Genomic DNA, 20,408 nt, shown 5'->3' with positions numbered 1-20,408 from the left:
ATACCTATACATTTTTCTAGAAAGTTACGAGGTCAGTCCTGTTTCCACTACAACTTATTTATGTGTATTTTTGTTACTGACTTTGTGTGGCTCCTTAAGCATCCACCAGGTTCTTTCAGTTCTCAGGAGACAAACGTTTCTCCGTATTTCTCAGCACCTGCACATGGCCCTGGTTTGTTCCACCGGTAGGTGTTTCCTACGTGAGCAGAAGGATGCTGATAGCAGTCAGTGTGCTGCACGGTGCTTTCATGGAGGATTCCCATTAGCCTGTAATTGTTGCTGATGTCTGCAGGCCATGATACTCGAAACAGATCAGAGTACTGTTTTTCCAGAAGCAGAATGTGTAGTACAATGTTGTTAAAGTTCCTGTATGTTTAGATGGATGTATTTATTGTTGGGTTTGAGTTTTGTTTTCATATACAGGAGCTCATATTGACCGGTATAAATATTCAACTTATTTGCCTGACTTTAAACTGTTTTAAACTGACTTTGAAATGTTTCTCCGTCCCAAGTCTGTTCTTAATACCAGTCATGGCGTACTAAGTTACACATCTTTCAGGTATTTCCTACGAGGTGTGCTCTATTTATCTGTATGACTGTAACTCTAAAGGCCACGTGTCATCTCCCCACTCAAGTGACTTTATTTACAATACTAACTATGCTAGGCCATTCATACGGACCATTTATATCCACAACAAACTGTGAGCTGCTAAGTGAGCACCGTATTAATTCACATCAATACAGCCTCCTGGATGGCTGGCCAGCAGGCTCCTGAACATGAGAAGTTCCCGGACTCAGGATGGCCCAGCAGGCTGGACTCTCATCCTGCTGCCTTCCAGTCACATCCCCAGCACGACGGGATTTTCAGTTTCAGGAACCAGCAAAGAGTCACTTCTGAAGTGAGTTTTGTGTCATCGCTTTCTGTTTGAGTGAAAAAAACCTGCAACAATCGTTCCTTATTTTAATGTTTTTAAAAGTAGCTGCTTGCAAGGGTTCTGAGAATTTGGATGACTTCATGGTTCAATTTCTGTAATCGTTGCTGACAGTACCAGAATGGCCGTGTTGCAGAGCAGTGGGCTGACGTACATTTGTCTTTCCATGTTTGTTATCTCTCATTTATCTTGTGAGACAAATGTGCTGTCTTGCTCTTCCTATTTTCGTTTTTCTTTTTCCTGTCATAGCACGGCCAGTTCCTGCAATGTTACGTGTCGTGATTTCTTTAGAACGTTATCAGCTTGAGTCACAACTCATTGAGAAACCCAACTTTCAAGTGAAAGTATATTTTACTTCCAATAAATGTGAAGTTCATTTAAATCTCAAGTTTGAAAGGAAAAGCTTGAAATTCTGAACTTCAAAAAAAAAAAAAAGAAAACAAACAAAACATCCTGATGTATTTTGTAGAATGTCACAGTTTTAAGCCAGCCTTGTGATTTTAGAGAGGTGGTACCTGTCGAATAGGTCTTAAAAAATGAGTTTGGGGAATATTATTTTCAATTATTTTCAATTTGGCTGATGGTTTCTTTTGATTATTACAGACTTAAAAGTAAGGCAGTGTAAGAGGCCTCTTGACTGGCATAGAGCATCCACACGAGCACCCCATTTCATTGGCTCCTCAGCATGTCCTGTTTACAGCTCGAAAATGAAAATATTTTGACAATCACACCATCCTGGTGCAGCACATACAGCAAATAAGTAAAGATTAGATATATACAGAAATGAGCACAGTAAGTAACTGCGCTTGGTAGAAAAAGGGATCACGAATGTTTGCAATTAAGTGTAATTGGTTCCAAAAAAATAAACAAACTCCAAAAAATAATTGACTTAATTTAGGTAATAATGTAAATTATTGTTAAATACTCTGCCAGTTGTTCCAGCAGAGGGCAGTAATTTACATACAGTAAGTTCAAGCAGTATGGGTGTGCGATATGCCTGGAAGAACACTTAGGCACAATAACTGGTTTTATTAAGACAAGGCAATATTCCAGGCTTGCCGAATGCCTCAAGTACAGTGTGCCATCCTGGAGGTTTACTTTCTGTGCTTCTGCAGCAGGACTTAATCACGTTTAATTACACCAAGATTTATGCAAGTCATACTCAGCTCACTTGAGTAAATCACCTCCACGTGCCCCAGTGCTACATGCAGAGGGATGCAGCACATGCCCTCAATTTGGTGCTACAAAACCCCACGACTCGGGGACTGACACAGCTCTTGCATTGTTTTGGGCACTTGAGGGAAGGAAAACATGCCAAAAAGGATGTTAGGATTGCAGGATAAACACTTGAGGACTAAAAATGTGGATGCAGCCCCTCTTACCTGCAGGGTATTCATCTGGAGCAGTGTGGACAAAGCAACTCCACATCCTTTGGCCTGGGGTCCTGAGATTACTTACAGATCTAATGTATGTAGCAATGTCAGAGCAGCCCCGAACTCATCAGAGTTGAAATAAATAAATAAATAAATAAACTCAAAATGCTTTCAGCTAGAGCATCAACCAAACCTAAAATATGCTCTGCTGTACAAACTTATCAGAGAGAATTGTAGTTCATCATGCAATTTAATCAAGATACCGACTCTCCCCTGCTGATGTTGAACAGTGAGTACCATAGAAGAGTTGTGTTCAGAGATCATTTTACAGCTCCAGCAGCATGCTGTAATACAGTGAAAGGGGAGGCACTGAAACTTAATTTTATTTTTTTTTAAGCTGCAACAATTTGATTCCTAACCTATTTCAAAGCGAGTACCGTTTAAAATTCCTGCTTAAACTGCAAGTATTTCTCTAGCATTAATGCTCATGCTGTGACTTGAAAGGTAGAATTCAAGCTCTCTAATTGCTTTAATATATTTCTGTGAGTACTTATAGGATCACATTAAATCAGAAAACATGCTAAACTGGTGCAGGGAAAAACATTTTTGAAGGGCAGGATGCTCCTGAACTTCTGACATTTGGCTGTCTCCACCTTAAGGCTTTAAGGATCAAAACAAGGTGCTTTTCAGGGGTGAAAGTGCTGCTGGTTGGGACCTACCTGACTGCAGGAGGAGGACATAACTTAGAGGCATCCTAAGATTTACCTGTGAAAGTAAGCTTTGATGAATGTGCACAAAAATAAAAAGAGGTTTGTGAATCCGACTCACTTAGAAGGCTGCTGAACTGTGTACGGCGTGTCACCTGCCTTAGTAAATACTTAAATAATTTGGCCCTGAAGATAAAATCAGTGATTGAGAAACAGCTTTCTGAATTCCATCAACCTTTGCTAATTTTACTTGTTGAATATCTGAGCTAATGCAGGGATAATCAGTGTCCTCTGTTGGTAGAGCTGAATGAGTTGCATTGGTTGCCCCTGGGAAGGCTGGTTTTGGGGCTGGAGGGACTCACGTCCCAGGCTGTGATGAGACAGAAGGCACTGCCCCTTCACAGGTCATTTAGTACAGTAGTTTTTTAATGGAAACAAAAGCTGGAGTATTGGTTTTGTTACAGAAAGAATTTGAAGGGAGAATACCTTCAGCACAGGAACATAGTTCAAACATACCTTGTATATGTTGGAATCTGAGCTAACAGCAGCTTAAAATGTCTTTGTTTGGGCTTTTTTCACAGCAGTCTTAGAAATTCAGGGTAACTGCTAGCTCCAAGAAGGGGATAGCTTGAAGGAGTGCTGAAAGAGAGGTCAGAACAGTATTGTAGCAGGTGATACCTCTCCATCAGAATGCTGAAGAATTATACTTAGGGCTGGAAAAGAGGAAATCCTTAAGATTTGGGATTCACCTGCTGTTGGTTCATAGCTTGGAGTTCCAAAAAGCATTTCACATACATATTTAAGGTTTGGAGAAGTGGGACCTGAACATCTATCCCAACACACAGTTTTTAGGTTATTTTCAATGTAAGCCTCATTCCTCTGGTAAAGACACCTCCTTCTCCCTGCACCGCCCCCACCCATCCTGCTCTGAATGACATGCTATGTAATAGCCTATCCCGAATAATGCTGTAGTAAATTACTTGAGACTGTGAGTCCTTTATGTGTCATTTTACTGCTGAAGGAATATGTGATTGGCATCTCATGGTTTTATTCATTTTAAGAGGTCTCTTTAACATAAGGACAGATTTTATCTAAATAAATCAATTTTACAGGGAGATTTCAGCCACTGGATTTGTAGTAAGAAAGAACTTTTTATTTATGACATTGGAGAGACCACAGCTGGGAATGCACCCCTTAATAGACTCAGACAGATGGATTCTGACAAGTCTGTGAACTATTCACGCTCTTTTCTAGCAAATATTTTGCAGCAATCCCGACTTGCAAATGCTACTTCAGAAACAAATATGGGGCTATCTGTCTCAAAGTGCAAAACAAAAGAGTGACAAGTGACTTTAGAATACTGTGGATCGAATACCTATGTGGTATCCTCATGAAATTTAGGAAGGAGTGCTTTTAGTGGACAGTAGTTATGCCTCGATGGTAAATGAAAGTATTAGAAGGTTTGTATTTTTGTAGATGTAACGACGTTAGGATTTTCAGCAAAGGCTGGCACCACTTCTTTGGCGAAACAAAAGTATTTTCAATTTGTAGAATATTTGTCCATTTGTGTTTTCACTGAAATAGAGTAAACGCACATCTTCAGAACAGCTGCCTCAGTAAAGCAGCAGAAATAGAAGAAAATGATACAACATCGGCAAGTACTAAAGGAGGTGGAAGTTACAAGAAAACTTAAGGGAGGAGTATTTCTGTGCAGTGGTGTTGCTAGCCACTCAGATCACGTCCCTTTGAGTAGGACCAGTGCATGGCATGCATTATTCCTCTTCAATTTTTAAACTTTAATTTGTAGTTTTAAAATCTTACCGAACACGGCTGTATTTCTCACATCGTAGGAAGGTAAAAATGACAGCTGCTTCTTCTTTTCTACATAATTTATTACTTCATTCACCTTTACCATATCTTCTATTACTTTTCTCAATTGAGATTTTCAAAGCCTCATAATAGCCTTGAGCCCATCAGCTCTCTTTGAACAGACTGGGAAATTGCATAGCCAAACAGACACAGTCAGCTTTCAAAATGTCAGTAATCTTCATTAACATACATAATTGGACGTGGACGTATGTAGCCTGAACCTCTGGACCTGCCACATGGTGAGGTGGTTGGGGTTTTGCCCAACATGTTTCCTGGGAAGAACTCTTACAGCTTCCTTATCAGTTAAAAAGTTGAACCTTTTATAATTATTATTTTTTTGCCAGTTACACTAACAAAAATATACAGCAAGTTCTCCGAACCCAGCAGGAACACTCTGGAGGCTGTTGTAAGGATGGCTTCCGTCATCCTGACTTGACTCACTCCGTCACTTGATGAAAATTAAGAAACGTTAGTTCCTAGAAAGCCAGAAGCACAGAGTTTTACATCAGCATGACAAATACGTATTTTGGTAATTACATTCGCTCCCTCTATATGTCCCTAAAAATTCCATATGCTTTTATTTCGGAAGGAATTTGATTCTGATAATTTGATTATGGCCTTAATTCAGCAGAGCAGTTACCTAGTATGTAAGGTTAAACAGAGTTAAGTGTTCACTTGTCTGGACTCATCCGTTTTGTTACACTTAACCTCTAAACCAACAGCATATTTTTGAAAATGGTATGTATGAATTCAGTGTGGTAGGATGCATTCATCAGAAACTGGAAGGTACCAGAACATCCATATTTCTGATGTATAATAAAGCAGAGGCTACTGTAGCTAATCTAATTCAAATGGAGATCAAATAAATTCCAGAATCTAGGTTAGAAAAGACACCACCAGATAAAATTGACTCTGAAACATCTGCTTTGTTTTATACAAAACCATAAAATACGTAATTACGGAACTGCCAGAGCTGCTTCTTTTGAAGGCATCCTAAACAACAAGGACATCAGGACAAGTGTTTATCAGGCCAAGGCAGATAGATTAATTGTGGCATGGCAGCCTTTTAAAGAAGCAGTTTCATAGGGATTATAAAACAGCTGGGACGAATTGTAGGTGGGAACACCAGGATCCACAGAGCTGCTGTAAATCTCTGGATTCTAGGTCATGGCAGAGGCTACAGCACAGAGCACTCGCTCCTTCGCCCCTTCTTGTTGCTTTCTCTTAAGGCTCGTGGCTTTTAGAGGGCTGCAACGATTATCTCCTCTTTATGGAGGGGATCAGTTGGTGGAAATGCTAGGGATCCTAAAACCGGGAAGCCAGTTTATTGCTGTGACAGATCAGGCAACATATGGAAGGAAACAAGACTTTCTCCAGAGACAGATTAAGTTTTTGCCAAGGCATTTTATTGAAATTTTGGAAAATAAACAGGTCATTAATTGGGTCCAGATTTAGCTACTGCAAATAGTGCAAAGATGTTGCAAACCAGATGCTTTCCCCTATTTGTTTTTACAGCCCTTTCTATTTGTGGATGCTCTTATTTAATGGCTTGTTTCTCTAATAGAGGGCATTGTTTTACACCGGACGTCTCGTCTCTCAATTATGTTTGCCAGTAGATGCCTGAGTAAAATATATATGTCCACAGTGTTTTGGGGGGAAAAAACAGTCAGCAGTAAGCCAATAAGTAGGAAATAATTAGGAGGAAGCTGTGGAATATGGTGGTTTTTATAAAGTCAACATAATTTTTTCCTGGATTCCTCGGCATGTAGCAGTTTTGAGCCTTTGTCTATGCAGACCACGCTAGTGCAGTGGTGGAAACAAAGACGCCCGTCCCTTGGACAGCTTCCTGAGACTTGGCGTGCCAGCGACGGTGTGACTGCAGCCCACACCAGCATCTCACGGGCTTTTCTGAGAAGTGTGGCACAGGCACTGAGGTACTTGCCAGCCCTGGTGCAGCGCGGTTTCCTAGCCAGATCTCCGGATCAAGGCTGGCTCCCCAAAGGGGAAGGCAGCAGCCGTGCTTCCTTTCCCACTTCGGTTTCATTTTGTCCCTGGAGAAGAGGCATTGCATTGTGCTCAATCCACACAGCGTGATTCATGTAATAAATAACACAGAGGGTGAGAGTCACCTGCCCTGGCTGAAGGCAGCAAGCACAGTGGGGATGCCTTCTGAAAGCACTGAGCTGGTCGCACTGGGTCCTTTGCAGTCAAGACAGAAATGGGGACCTCCCAGAGCAAGTCCTGTCATCCTGAAGTGGTTGTCACAGACAAATGGGGTGAATTGCCCTCTGGGGGTGCTTGTTTCCCTCCACAATCCCAGCCAAGTGACAGCACCGAAGACGCCTCCATAGCACTGTAAAGCCCTCTGTTCACCTGCCACCTGAGGGCATTTGATATGGAAATTGGTGAGACGCTAGCATTGCAGGAGTTTAATTTTAGGGATTGTTGCACGCAGCATTTCTGGCTTCGTTTGGAGATATCTGCTCGAGTAAGCGAGGTAGCAAAACGAGCTGACGAGGCGCCTGGGACTTTGGTGGCACTTAAAGTTAGTAATGAGAGCTGCATGATTTTATTTTTATTCCTGACTGCTTTATCGAAGCAACAAGAGCAACAGCCATATGGATTTTTAGATTTCCTGCTGCATGTTTTAAAGTGCATTTTGGAGCTCACTTTCCAAGCTATTGTTTAGTTATCTGACGTGTGAATATTTGTTGCACTTGGTATAGTGTACTCGCAGCAGAAGTCTGTCAGCCTGAGGTAGGTGCCCTGTTCTTCACAGTAGGTGCTAGTAGAGACTTAAGAAAGAGTAGAAGGCCGTGGCAAGTTTATGGTATGAGCTCCTAGCTTGCAGGGTGCAGTGAATAGTTCTTTGCTGCTGTTGTTAACGAGGCTGCCAATTAGGAACAAAGTAAGAGGGAGGTTTACAACGTGACTGTGCACTTCCTAGCCGAGCTACACCTAAGCTGGTGAGACACTGAGTCTGTTTCCCGTTTGTAATCTCTTGGAAACGTGTAATCCTTCACATCACAATTACTATTTTAAAAAAGTTATTTTCAAGTCATTCACAGGTGCCTCCCTGTCACGTGGACTTTCACTGGTCTGAGCAAAGGAGGAGCAAAGTTTATTTTAAAAGCAGTACGGGTTTATTAGTGGTTTGGAAGCAAAACGTTCAGAACGCTCTTTGGTTTTAATTTATGGTACAACCTATTATCTTTGGTAGCATATTATGAAACAGTGAGTGTGTTATTTGTCATAAGTTCCATGGGACATAAGAGGGGGAAAATAAAGACCGAAGTACCTGAATCGCTGGTTCATTCTTTTGCAATCTGAGTGTACCGTACATAGAAAGAACATGAAAGCCAGTTCTCTTCTACACCAGCACAAGTCCTAAACAACTAGAGGGTGATTGGTGGTTTCTGGTTTGGTGTAAAAGACCTCCGCAGCAGAATGGTCCTTCGGGTTCCACTTTTAGCTTAATTTCATGTCTTTGTAGCATTTACCTGTCAAGAGAGAAAATAAATAAATAATCAGCAAACGTCAACAGGACCAACCTTTTTCAGAGGTCAGGTGCAACTTCAGTTCTGCAATTTTTAGTTGCCCAATTTGAGGTACTTCAAAGAGGTCTTATGCTCTGACGCCCAGAAAGTCAGAGCTTTGCGAGTGTCATGGAAAATCGACCCAAGATGAGTAGTTCCTTTTGAAGGTTTTGGCCAAGGAATTTTTCCAGTAAAACTACATTCCATAAACATGGAGCAACACCTTAAGTAGACAACAACAAATGAGGAACACTGCGGGTTTGATTTGAAAGAGAGCTGTATATTCAGAAAGTGGGTCGGGGAGGAAGCCTGGTAGAGAGGGACTTGAGAGGGTGCCAGGACAAACAGAGGGTAGACGGCAATATTTTCATCACACTGGAATCGAGATAGTAAAAGAGAAATTTGCTGCTGGGATGGAGCTTATCAACCAGCTCTCTTGGTCTACGTATTTTGAACAGAGAGGGAATCAACAGAGGAGAAGAAGTCTTGGTAAGTGGCTGCTGAAGGAGGGGGGAAGGATGTGCAGGTAGGTGCAGGGTTAGAGAGGGGAGAGGTGGAAAAAGAAAATGTGCTGCAGGGCAGTACAGCTGACACGGGACGCTGCGGGGGGAGAGCAATTCATGCAATTTGCATTGCTGCAGCACGTCGGGCTCTGGGCTCTCCCCGGTACTTCCTACTCACCGAAAGCATTTTCCAGAGCCAGGCTGTGGGGAAGGAGAAGAGCAGGCTACGTGCTCTTTCTCAGGAGAAGCAGCGTGGTGGCTGGCAGGGGAGCCTTGTGAAGCCCTCTCCTCTGCATGGCTCCAGCTGTTTGGCAGGCTTCCACTCCGTAAAAAAAAACCACCTGCAGCTTGTTGGCCAGGATGACTTTATCCAGTTAGATAAATGAGCTCTACGGTGTCCATACCGTGCATTGCAAACTGTGAGTGGGGAGAAAAAATAAATAAATAAATACAGGTTAAAGAAATGGAAAGTTTGAGTTGTGCACAGCACAGTTGGCTGCAGGCAGGCAGAAAATCCTGATGAGTTGACTTGCCCAATTCATGAATATCTGTTTACGTTTTAAACCGTTCCACTGCTGATTTATGGTGGAAAGTCTGCCAGGGCTTATTTTTTCTTTCTTAGCAGAAAAATACTTATAACTTTATGATACTCCTAAAACTCCTGATTCCTGATATTAAAAAATAATTATTACTTGGGATTAAAAGCCAAGGGGAGCATGAATTCTGTTTCAGACATACAGGGAAGCTAATATACTCTTAAGAGCAATTGATATAGATTACGCTAATTTCTAGCTCTGGGGGAGGGACAAGCGATACATGTGTGTCCCCTATTTTCCCTAGCTCCTGTATTTGTGATGATGCCATTTAGGCACCAGGATGGCAAAAATTCTGCAGCCAGTTTCAGTGTCATGTTGGGGAGTAGTGACCAAATTCACTGCTCGTCCATATTACGTTCTGTGCAGGACCTTTCCTTTGGTTCTGGGATACTCAAAGGAGTAATCAGGGGCAAGGAGGAGAACATCATGCACACCCTGGTCTTTGGGGCACATGGCACATGGATGGACTTCAGCTCTGTGCTGGATTCAGTGCCCTCACTCACCTTTGGAGCAGCAGCACAGGACTGCCACGTGTCTGGCCAGGGATGGTGGCTGTCACGAGGCTGAAGTCAGCTTGGTTCATTAGGGAGATGTGAGAGGTGGAAGCAGAAACAGTGGCTTCTGCAGGGCACCTCCGTGTGTGCCTGGCTGCTGTCCAGCAGCAGAGCCAAGACCCGGCATTGTGCTCGCTGCATTTGCTTTGTAGAGCCGCCTGTGCAAACACATCCTCTGTGTTACGCAGCGTTCATAATACCCAATAGCATGCATTTACTAATATCTTGGGAAATCTTCGTCATGCTGCAAGTTTAGGCAATAAGCATCTCATCGGAAGGAGCACACTACAGGTATAGGGCCATTTTCAAGGGTATTTACTTTCTCCTTAGCTGATTCTAGTGCCACTAGAATTCCACCTGCCTCCAGGGAACTGATGTTGCTTATAAGGAAGATAAAAGTGCCTACAAACCTTTACATATATATTTTATATTATTATTTGGTTTTGTTACATATAGATACCAAAGCAAGGCAAAGATTACTCCTATCAATTAGGAAATTGGTATGGAGACAGGTTATAGGACTTCCCCAAAGTCTTACAGCAGGTCATTGCCCGATCAGCCTGCCTCATTGGACCTGAGAGTGAAGCATGGATATTAATGGTTTCAAAGAGCCTGGAGATTTTCTGGACAAAATCACTTTCATGCTCCCATGCACCAATCCCATAAGTTTAAAATAGGGTTGCCAGGTGCTGTTCTGTGTTCTGGTTTTGTGTTTTTCTTGTTTGCTTGTTGCTTTTTTTTGTCAAAATCTAACTTTAGCATTCTCCCTCTAGCACAGACAGATGAAAAAAAAAAATCCTCGCTCAAAACCAAATCAAAACCTGAAGCTGTTCTCTTTTTTTTTCACTACCATGGTCCCAGACTCCTGTTGAAAAGAAAATAAATAGGGAAGAGGCCTCACACGAAGCCTGCGCGGGCACGAGCCTTCAGCTGGGGCAGGAATGTTTGCCCGTGGTTCAGTGACACCAGCAGCAGGTCTGGGTAGGGATTTACAACGTATTTGGATAGCATAAGAGACTAAGTTTATCTAAACACTTTCTTACCTTATCACTGTGTTATCCAAACACTTTGTTAGTGAGACGGGGAGATTAGGATGTGTGTTAGCCCACCACTACTTAAGTACATTTACACAGTTCCTGTGGGTTTAGGTTTAGGAACTTGTCTATAGATTTAACAGATGGAGTTGCACGAAGGGTATGGAAACTGCTAGCTCTTTCCCCTGATAATGCTCTTTAAAAGCTTTGGAAAAGAAGGCCTATCACCTGAAATGTCTTCCTCTCTTCTGACCTCTATTTTGAACTCTCTTTATTATCCAGCTCTTTTTTTTTTTTTTTTTTTTTTAATTTACTGTTGAGAAACACCATCTTTAGGGACTTCACACCACAGGATGCTGGCTATTCTTGGCTAGATGCAGACATAAAGTAGGCACATAAATAGTTCAGCTAAGGCCAGCAGAGCCTATATTCATACACTGGCGTGCTTTGACTGAGAAAAAATGCTATGTTTAAAAGTGAACAGGAATGAGACCATAGAGCTGAAATTAGCAGCCAGACACTGGACAAAACAACCAAGCAATTACATGACCCGACCCACCGGCCAGGGGCTCCTGGTGCCCTCCAGCCCCCCAGGAGAGCAGAGGAAACAGGAGGGCCACGTCCCCCGAGACCTCTTCCGTGGTCAGCAGGCTCCGACTGCACGGCTCAGGCAGATGTGGCAAGAGGGCACGGAGAGGTGGTGGCCGAGGAAGCCTGGCTACTCCTCAGGCTGCAGCCACAGACCACAGCAGTGGTAATTTTGATGCATTTACGAACTGGTTAGTGGGCGGTCAGAGCTATTTTGGGAGATCTGTAAGGCCAGGGTAAGCACGGGGTTATAGTGTGTGCGTTGTCGTCTCCGTGTGGCTCCTGAGCCACCAGACAGGGTTTTGTGCATGTGGGCCCCGATGGCGTTTTCTTTCAGGAATTTACCTGATCTGCTTTTGAACTCTTCCCATTTCTGGCAGCCGCAGCATCCTCTAGCAATGACTTCCAGAGTTCAGCTATGCGTAATACAAAGGGATATTGAAGAGTAATTCTTCAGTTCTTCAACAGAAAGGAGTTCAGCTCATCTCAGTCCTGCCCCACAATCAGTTCACTTCACTGTGAGGAAAGACCCCAGCAGTACTGGGGGGACAGACCTTAATACCATAATACCATAATGATGTTTGTTGTTTTGCTCTCAATTACTTCTCAAAATTTTTAAATCCTCTTTGCTTTTTTGTTTCCTGCTGAACACTTGTATTGGATTTTCATAAACCTGTTCAAGATCTATTTCCTCGGTGATAACAGCTCCGTTAAATCCCATCATTGTGCACCGTGCACTGTGTACGTGTAGGGTGGTTTTTCCCCAGTACATTTATCAACACTTAAAAGCTACAATTTTAATGCCTTCTCGATCAATATCATAAGAACCGTCAATGTTTCCGGTGTTTCTGTTTTGACTTCCAGGCTAATTTAGCATCATCTCTACATTCTGCATTTTGCCACCTCACTACTTGAGAAATAAATCCTGTGTGGATGGTGGACAGCACAGGTTCCCTCCTTGTCTCTGGGGCAGTCTGCTGGCTCCCTTACACCACTGTGACAGTGGAATATTTATGGCCACCTTTGTTTCCTGTCATTAAGCTACAAGTGGCCTTTTCCTTCTGTACCTGATGGCTGAGCTTGTTTATGATCTCTTGGTCGTGGGTCTTGGTGAAGCCTTTCAAAATCTCTTAACAGGTTTTGGGCATGACTTACTGCTACAAAACGCTGATTTCTCCCAGTTTCTTCCAGCTCTCCCACCACAGACTACTGAATTTAGTTCCTTAAATTCCCCTGTGAGGCCCTTTTGGAAAATCATATTGCTACTTTCCATGTCTCTGTTGAGAGGTGATCCTAAGCTGTGGGCCAGACTTCACAGGTGACTGGGCAGCCATTTTGTATCCAAGCTCCTTCAGGACTCTGGTGCAGCCCACTCAGTCCCGTGGATTTGTTACCCTTCAGTTTATTATCTGACATCCCTGAGCTCCTCTAAAGGAGTACTGATGTGAGGAATTGCCTCAGCTTTCTTGCCATGACCCTCATCTCGGCTTTTTGCACGTGTCCTTATTGCTGCAAACCAGCTTTGGTGGTGGATGGGGCGGTTGCCACTCTTTTCTCCTTGGCATCCCTTGTACCCATGAACACATTCCTGTTGTGCAAAGCTTGCATATAATTTCTAATCCTCAGCTTGTATTGGAGCTGCCTTCGGTGGTTTGGCGAGGCCACAAATGCTTTTGTAATCAGGACGTATGTTTTATACTGGGACTATCCCCTAAACATGTGGGTCTTAAAATGCAAATGTGTAATCCCCTGGTGCTGGAGTTGGGGCGCTAGAGCTTACAAAGAGGATGTAATGTACTATTCAGAAGCCTCTTTTCCTGATTTGAGGTTTATCAGGGCTGTCTGTAAGCTTGCCTTTCATGCATAAGGAACAGGCTTGCTTAGTGCTCATTTTTTAAAACCCGCTATCAAGCAGTTCGCATAGCAGCTGCCTTGCCTCCAAAACACTTCGGTATCAGGCTTTCCAATTAGACAGCTCTCTGTTGCAATGCTCTGCCGTTATGAGCTCTTTCCATCCTGCTTCCCAGCGATGTTGAAATCTGGCCTGAACTACTTTCCTTTTGCCCCAGTCCAGTTGCTGGCAGCCCCTGTGCGCTGCAGAGCCCCGGGAAGGCGTCCGGAGCACTGCCGAGACCTCTGGCTGCAGGCTGGAGTAATCCCAGCACGCAAACAAATGCCACAAAACATTTTTTTAAAACATTCAGGCAGTGAAGTTGTGCTTTTAAATGTCCCGGTCTAAGAGACAGGGTTCAAAACATGTGAGAGAAGAGAAAGTCTCATCATAAACACAGCTTTGGGCTCCCCATGTATGACTTTTTTCTCTTCCCAGGTTTGAGAAAGGAGGAATTGCCTGGTGTTAATGCCTTAGCTGCTGTGCAGGCATCTGGAAGTACAGGCATAGGGAAGAAACTGTGTCAGATATTTGAGTTTTAGCCAAAACCCAGCAACTGAAATATTCTCCTACCTGCAGAACTATAGAAGGGAGTTCAGAAATCAACAAGTTAACAGCAAATCCTTGATTTTGGATGGCTTCCTATAACTGCGTGTCATTAATGGGAATAACACCTGTGCCACTGCAGGGCTGGGAAGTGGTGTTGTTCTCATAGCAGTCGTGCTTTCAGATGAAGAGAAGCCATCACGCTGCCATTTAATTTTAGATGTGCTATAAGCAGATAAGTGTAACTAACAATAAAAGGGAAATGGGTCTCGGCAGTGAGATCAAGCGACTGATTACTGTGTGAGAACGGCAGGTTAAATCCAAGCCCGAGAAACTCCACGTGGTGTTGGACATCATGGTCTCACAGTTCATAAGGAGAGGTGCACTACAATGAGTGAGTGGTCCTGTTGTATGGCTGTGGGTACAAGGGGGAAAGTGCCGTTCATCTCAATGAACCTCACTCCAGAGTCGCCTCATTTCCACGTGAGCAATAATCTAAGGCCAGGGTGGAAACTGATACAGAAACCTGCACTGTCATTTTGCTCAGAAAAGCTGGGTGTAAGTCAGTTGTTCAGTACCAGATGTGATTTAGTGTTTCTAGGGCACACTGCACTCCTCTCCATTCCATAAGTGTACCTCACTCCCAGTGGAAGCAGACCTCAAGGGCCGCCTGCAATACTTTGGTATATATGAGTAGGCCTGGGGCAGGTTTTCCTGCAAATCGTTTCTACTCTTTTGCCATCACACCAAATGCAATTTCAGTGAGAGAAAGAGGCAGAGGACCAAAAAAAAATAATCAATGAGAAAATCAAGTGTTGCATTCTGCCTATGAAAGCATACACTGAAGAGTACACATCCCTGAGCTCTGCCATTTCTACTTAAACACAGTGCAGGTTTCTGTAATGCTGTGCTGTGTTCATAAGCCTTTAAGTAAAGCTTCCTGATCTTCCGGAACATCTCAGGGTTCATCACATTTGTGTTTATTCTGTTACACATCTAACAGTGACATGCAGTTTCTATACCGTAAACGTTCTGATTTAGCTAAGAACATTTTTATTTTTTAGTTTTCTGAAGAAATCTCTGTTCCCATGGATCAGCCGTGACACAGGAACTCGGGGACAAGTTCCCATCCCAGGGGCCTCGCTGTTGTGGTCAGCAGTGATTTCATGCGTGTGCTCCAAGTCCCCTCCAGCCTTGGTAGAGCGTGCGAGGATGCTTTCGTCTCTGAGTGCTTTTCACAGAGGTGCATCAGCGTGAAGTTTGGTGCTGCTCTGCTAAGTATTCCAGCAGCAGTCTGTAAACGGAAACTGAAATATTAATTAGCTCTCTTATATAACTCTTAAGAGCTTATGCTTCTGTAGTCCTTTTCGTCCCAAAGGTTGGTGGCCAGAGGTGTTTTCTCACATGAATGACTTACTTACGCATTTTTGAAAATAAACAGGGAGTGACAGGACAGTCACCGAACAAAGAGACGGTCATTTCCAGTGAAAGGAGGACTGCTTCTTTCCTCCGCCGTGCACAAACTGAAGCACGGGAGCTTTCAAATGGGCGCTGCGAGAGCAGCTAGCTCTTGTTGCTTCTTGTTTTATTTGACTACTATGCACGTGCTGGACTGCAGCCAAAGAATTCAGCCCCAGAGGAGGCAGTGCGGTGCCTGCAGCAGCCCTGCAGCTCCGACATCGGGGTTTTGACCCTGGTGTGCAGGAAGGAGGGGAAATTCATCACCTTGCTTCTAATTCTGCCCTTTGTGAGGGCTGAGAAGTGCTGCTCAGGGAGCCAGGAGGGCAGCTCGGAGGTGCCCCTTTACCTCCAATGCCTACATGGGAGTGAGGCACTAGGGCTGGTGCTTTGCTCTCTAATATACCATATAGCCAGGCTTGTTGAGGGCTCAGCCCTTGCTGCACTTGTTCCCCAGTCAGTACTGTACTTAGGCTCTTGCTCTGGCTTTTTTTTTTTCCCTTTGGTCTGCCTTTTGAAGCATTACATTTCTGCTAAACTGGTTATGAGTCTCTAGAAGTACCATAAGGAACAATGTGGAATCCCATTAGCTGAAGAAAAGTCTGTGCATTTTCCAGGAGAAAAAAGAAATCCCTATGAAAATTTAAATAGTGTGCTATGAAATGTTAATAATCGCTTCTTCCACTAGCAATAGCGTTTTATAAGTAGAATTAGATCAGAGGGCTGTAGATGAATCAAATAAGAATTTCCCTGCATAGTGACAAAGTCTCTTTGGATAAACACCGTGCATATAATTGACATTCAGGAGTCCCTGGGATATTTACTCTTCAAAAGACAGCGGAGGAGTGGCTGACAGGCTGACTTTCCCCAGGGTGCAGCGAGCTGGGTGGGAAGGGTGAGCACCCTTCCCCTCACCCCCCAGGCTCCCTCTGCTTGCCCCTGAGCAGCTCTCCTGCCTCTCTGCCCTGCACACGGCAGTGGGGATGAGATGGGTGATTCCCACTCCCAGCTGTGTCCTGTTTGGGGTGCAGACCCACACCCCGATGTACATGATGTTGTCTTGAGTTTGAAGTCGTCCCCCCTGACTGCACGGCCACATCTGGAGCAGAAGACAGCAAGACACAGGACTGGGAGGCGGCAGTGGACGGTAATAACAGGTCCTGGAGGCTTTCTGTCTAGGGCATTCATTTTAAATGTCTAGCACCTGCAATTATAGTTCCCCATTTTATTGCACAGCAAAAGCCCCGTGTCTATTAGGAACAAAATCCATAACGTGCAATGAAAGCAAATTTCATCTCAGCAAAACTCTGCCCTAAGTTGTTTTTGTTTTTTTTTTTTTTTTTTTTTTTGCACAGAGCAACGTTTTAATAAATAATTGGGAATGAAACAACTCTTCTCCCTGCTTCCCAATAGGGTGGGGGTGATGTTTGCCCTGGCAAGGTGCAGGGGGTGGCTCACGGGTTGCTCCAGCAGCTGCTGAGAACTGCCTGACTGCTCCCTGCCTGCGGGCACATCCCGGCCGTGCCACCCCAGGGCCCTGCCCTGTCTGGGCTGTAGGAAGAAGGGATGCCGTGACTTCTTGCGGCTCTCACAGCAAGGTATGGGCAGTGTCATCACGGGTAGATCTGTGAAATCCATCCCCAGGGCTGCAAACTGGCTTCCCGTGTGCCGGCGGTGCTCATTTCAGACACCGTCTCCCATCACAAGGCACCCTGGCAAGATCCCGGCCCCATTAGAAATCAGCTCAGGGTAGGTGTGTACGGAGCCAAGATGCTGGTATTTTGAAATGTAATGGAAAATTAATCAACAGGCACACTAGTAGGGCATTTTCAGCGTTACTGTGTATATTTTTAAGCAGATTGGCTCCCTGTATGTTGATAAAAATTGCAACGCTCTGCTTATATTTGATTAAGTAAAGAAATGTCATGTTTTGCAAACTCGGTGGTTGATATGTAAGACTGAATAAAAAACAGATGCCCCTCTGTCTGTTCAAAAACAAAAGACATCACACTGAGGAACCAGAAGAAGCGAGCATCTCTCACTCTTTTTTCCCTTCTTCCCGGCTGGAGCTGGTTCTCAGTAACACTGATACTGCGAATTTTGGGTTTGTTTACTAACACCGAGAGCCTGCTGCTAAGGGTTTCCTGTTGTTTTGGTGAGTTTTGTGTTTCTTTTTTTTTTCATCGGAAGGGCTTCATTTGTTCCAGTGCTCGCTGTACTGTGTGGTTTTGGGGACTCAGACAGCCCAGCCCTAAACTGACTTTCCCTTGGCAAACACCGGTATGATTTTTAGAAAAGGAGCGAGGGCATCATCTCAGGAGATGACTCGACAGCTGCGTGGCGTGGAGGAGGAAAAGGTTTTCCCCAGCCCTGCATAACAAGGAGCTCTGCAGGCTAAAAGAGGTATTCCCAGATGCCTGGAGCCTTTCTTAATTTGTTTTTTGAAGCTGCCCCGCGCAGCTCTCCCATGCTTCGTAAGTGCAGAAGCACGTCGTAGCCTGCGGGACGGCGTGGGTCTGTGAGTGCTGGGCTGACTTTCTGTCCCTCTCCAGCACGCCGCACTTCCACCGGCTGCTCTCGGAGCGATTGGCCCTTGCAGATCATGTGGGAGAAGCAGGAATCCTGAGTTGTAGCTTTTGGCACTCCTTTTTCTTTTAAAGCGCTTGCTCTTTTCAGCTCCCTAGGGCTGGTTGCCTCCCTCCTTTCATTACCCTGATTATAATCTGGAGTAGCCACACGGGGAGACCGAAGGAGGGATTTTAAAGGAGCAGAGATGTTTAAGCAGGTGCCCAGGACATCAGGCACAGGCTGTTACTATCTCAACTCGGTGTCACCCGAGGGCCAGGAGATGTACTTGCGATTTGACCAGACGGCGAGGCGCCCTCCCTACAGGACGAGCAGGATTCTCGCACGTCACCAGCTCCTGACGAAGATTCAGCAAGGTGAGTGTCTGGCAGGAGCCCTCCCTAGCCGGCTGCCGTGGCAGGTCCCCGCTTTCGTAATCGAAGATGTTTTCATCCCTCAAATTCCAGCCCCTTTTTCCTCCCTGTTCTGCACTAATCCGGTTTGGGTCGGAGTTTGGAACAGTCATTCACAACTCGCTCTTTCTGCACATTGCACCTATGCACGTAGGCATGGAGAACCGAGAGACAACTGCTAGTGCCTGTTTAGCTATTTAACTATATAATCTTTTAATCATAAACTATGCAGGAGTTTTAGTGCTGAAGTTCGTCTTTTCCGACCGGCACAGCAGCTGCTGGCACCGGTACCTCTGCTCCGAATGCTGCAGGTGAAAGCTGCCTGTAACGCACAGAGAACAAATAGGTGATCAGCCAGGTAAAAACAAAGCATGAGCCCAGGGCGGCTGGAAGCTGCCAGCGGGGCTAACCCTCTCTGCAAACAAGCATGTGTAGCTGTCAGAGTGCTGGGAAACTTGTCACATGTCCCTGAGAATAATGGCTGACTTGGCTTTCTCTGATTGCTTATGCATTTATCTAGGCGGTCACTGCAGACGTATTGATTTTCTCGGAGTGTCTACAGGGCTGAAGCTAAATGCAGGTTGGCCTCAAGACAAATCCTTTGGCCTGTATGTGCAATTGAAATTATCTTCAGCATGTTTAAAGCAAGTATAAAAAATAAAAGCCAACTGAACTATTTTTTTCAGCTTAAAAAACAAATCAGTGAATAGTAGCATCCTGTTCGAATAACGCCGGTTTCCCAGATAGATGTGGTCCAGCCTACAGAAAAGAACATGCCACATATTTGCCATCAAACAAATAAAATCCTGAAGATAGCAATTTCTCAGTCACTTTCTTGTCAGTTTACAAAAAGGTCTTTGATTCTGCTAACTAGGGACAGTCACAGAGTTCACATCATTCACTGTCTCTACCTAGAAAATAGTAAATAAATTGGTGAGAGCTTCTGAACAGCAGCAGTTAAGCAGAGTGGCTATTCCTGTGCGTTGCTTTCAAGTAATATTCTGTGTATGTGTGGCTGTCAAACTCTCACAGAAGTACAGGGACGTAGTGATGAAACCTTTATTGTGTTTATAAAGAAAACAATACTTACTTCGTTGGCCAGCTTTTAAAAAAGATGAAGGAGATAGTTTCTGTGGCAATTAGGAAAACGCAGTTGTTTGCAGCGCGATCTCAGGAACTGGTCCTGTGTGAAGGATACTGGTCCTCTCTGCAGCTCTGATTTCAGGAAGGATATTATGTCATGCTGTGTACCCAGTGTACAGCTGGGGCTGAATGGAAAGGAAGGGTAATTCATTTCTCCTCAGAATTATTTGGAAGTGTTTTAGGCACGGTGTTAGAGCCAACTTCATTTTTGAGCAGCAGCTACTGATGAAACTGTTCAACGCGCCTCCTTTGCCTGTCATGTGCTGCACAGCTTTCCCTCCTGGACCTTGTACATCGCGGGCTATACAGGAGTTGTTCCACCATACAGATCTTCCCAAAACCTGTGACCGATGTGAAAGGCTGCAGTTGAGGAGGCAGTCAAAGTATGACATCCACATACTCTGAAAATCAGGTCATTTCATAAAGCAGCCTTGGCTACGTCATGCCATGGCAGAGATACTGGAATCCTGTAGTTAGCATTGGAAATGAAGGCAATAAATACTGCCATGGCTCGAGAGGCTGGGACAAATAGGAATTTCTGCGTTGTAACTTTTCTGTCTGCAGTTTGTTGCACGGGTCCTCAGTATGTGGGGAGTCTGCCACAGCTTTCCATTACGTCCCGTGCCAGGCTGTAGGAAATAATACTTGGATAGTGCCTTGATGATATGATACATTGCAGCTCAGCATGTACCAACGTGAC

At 44.4% G+C, this 20,408-nt stretch overlaps 1 protein-coding gene across 8 annotated transcripts in view; it reads left to right on the top strand.

Moving 5' to 3' along the window:
* Positions 1-20,408, top strand: part of STARD13 (StAR related lipid transfer domain containing 13) — a 294,539-nt gene that overhangs the window by 152,971 nt on the left and 121,160 nt on the right. Inside the window, exon 1 of one of the 8 annotated variants that reach the window (XM_068672949.1) lies at positions 17,932-18,529. The exons of the other annotated variants lie outside the window; for them this stretch is intronic. Within the exon in view, the coding sequence (XP_068529050.1) occupies positions 18,361-18,529 (169 nt within the window). The 5' untranslated portion in view covers positions 17,932-18,360. Of the gene's footprint in view, positions 1-17,931; positions 18,530-20,408 lie in introns of those variants that run through there. 8 annotated transcript variants of the gene reach the window in all.

This window comes from Anas acuta, chromosome 1, assembly GCF_963932015.1.
Source record: "Anas acuta chromosome 1, bAnaAcu1.1, whole genome shotgun sequence".
NCBI lineage: Eukaryota > Metazoa > Chordata > Aves > Anseriformes > Anatidae > Anas > Anas acuta.
Note: the sequence above shows the minus strand (reverse complement) of the source record. Positions and strands in the feature narration are given on the sequence as shown.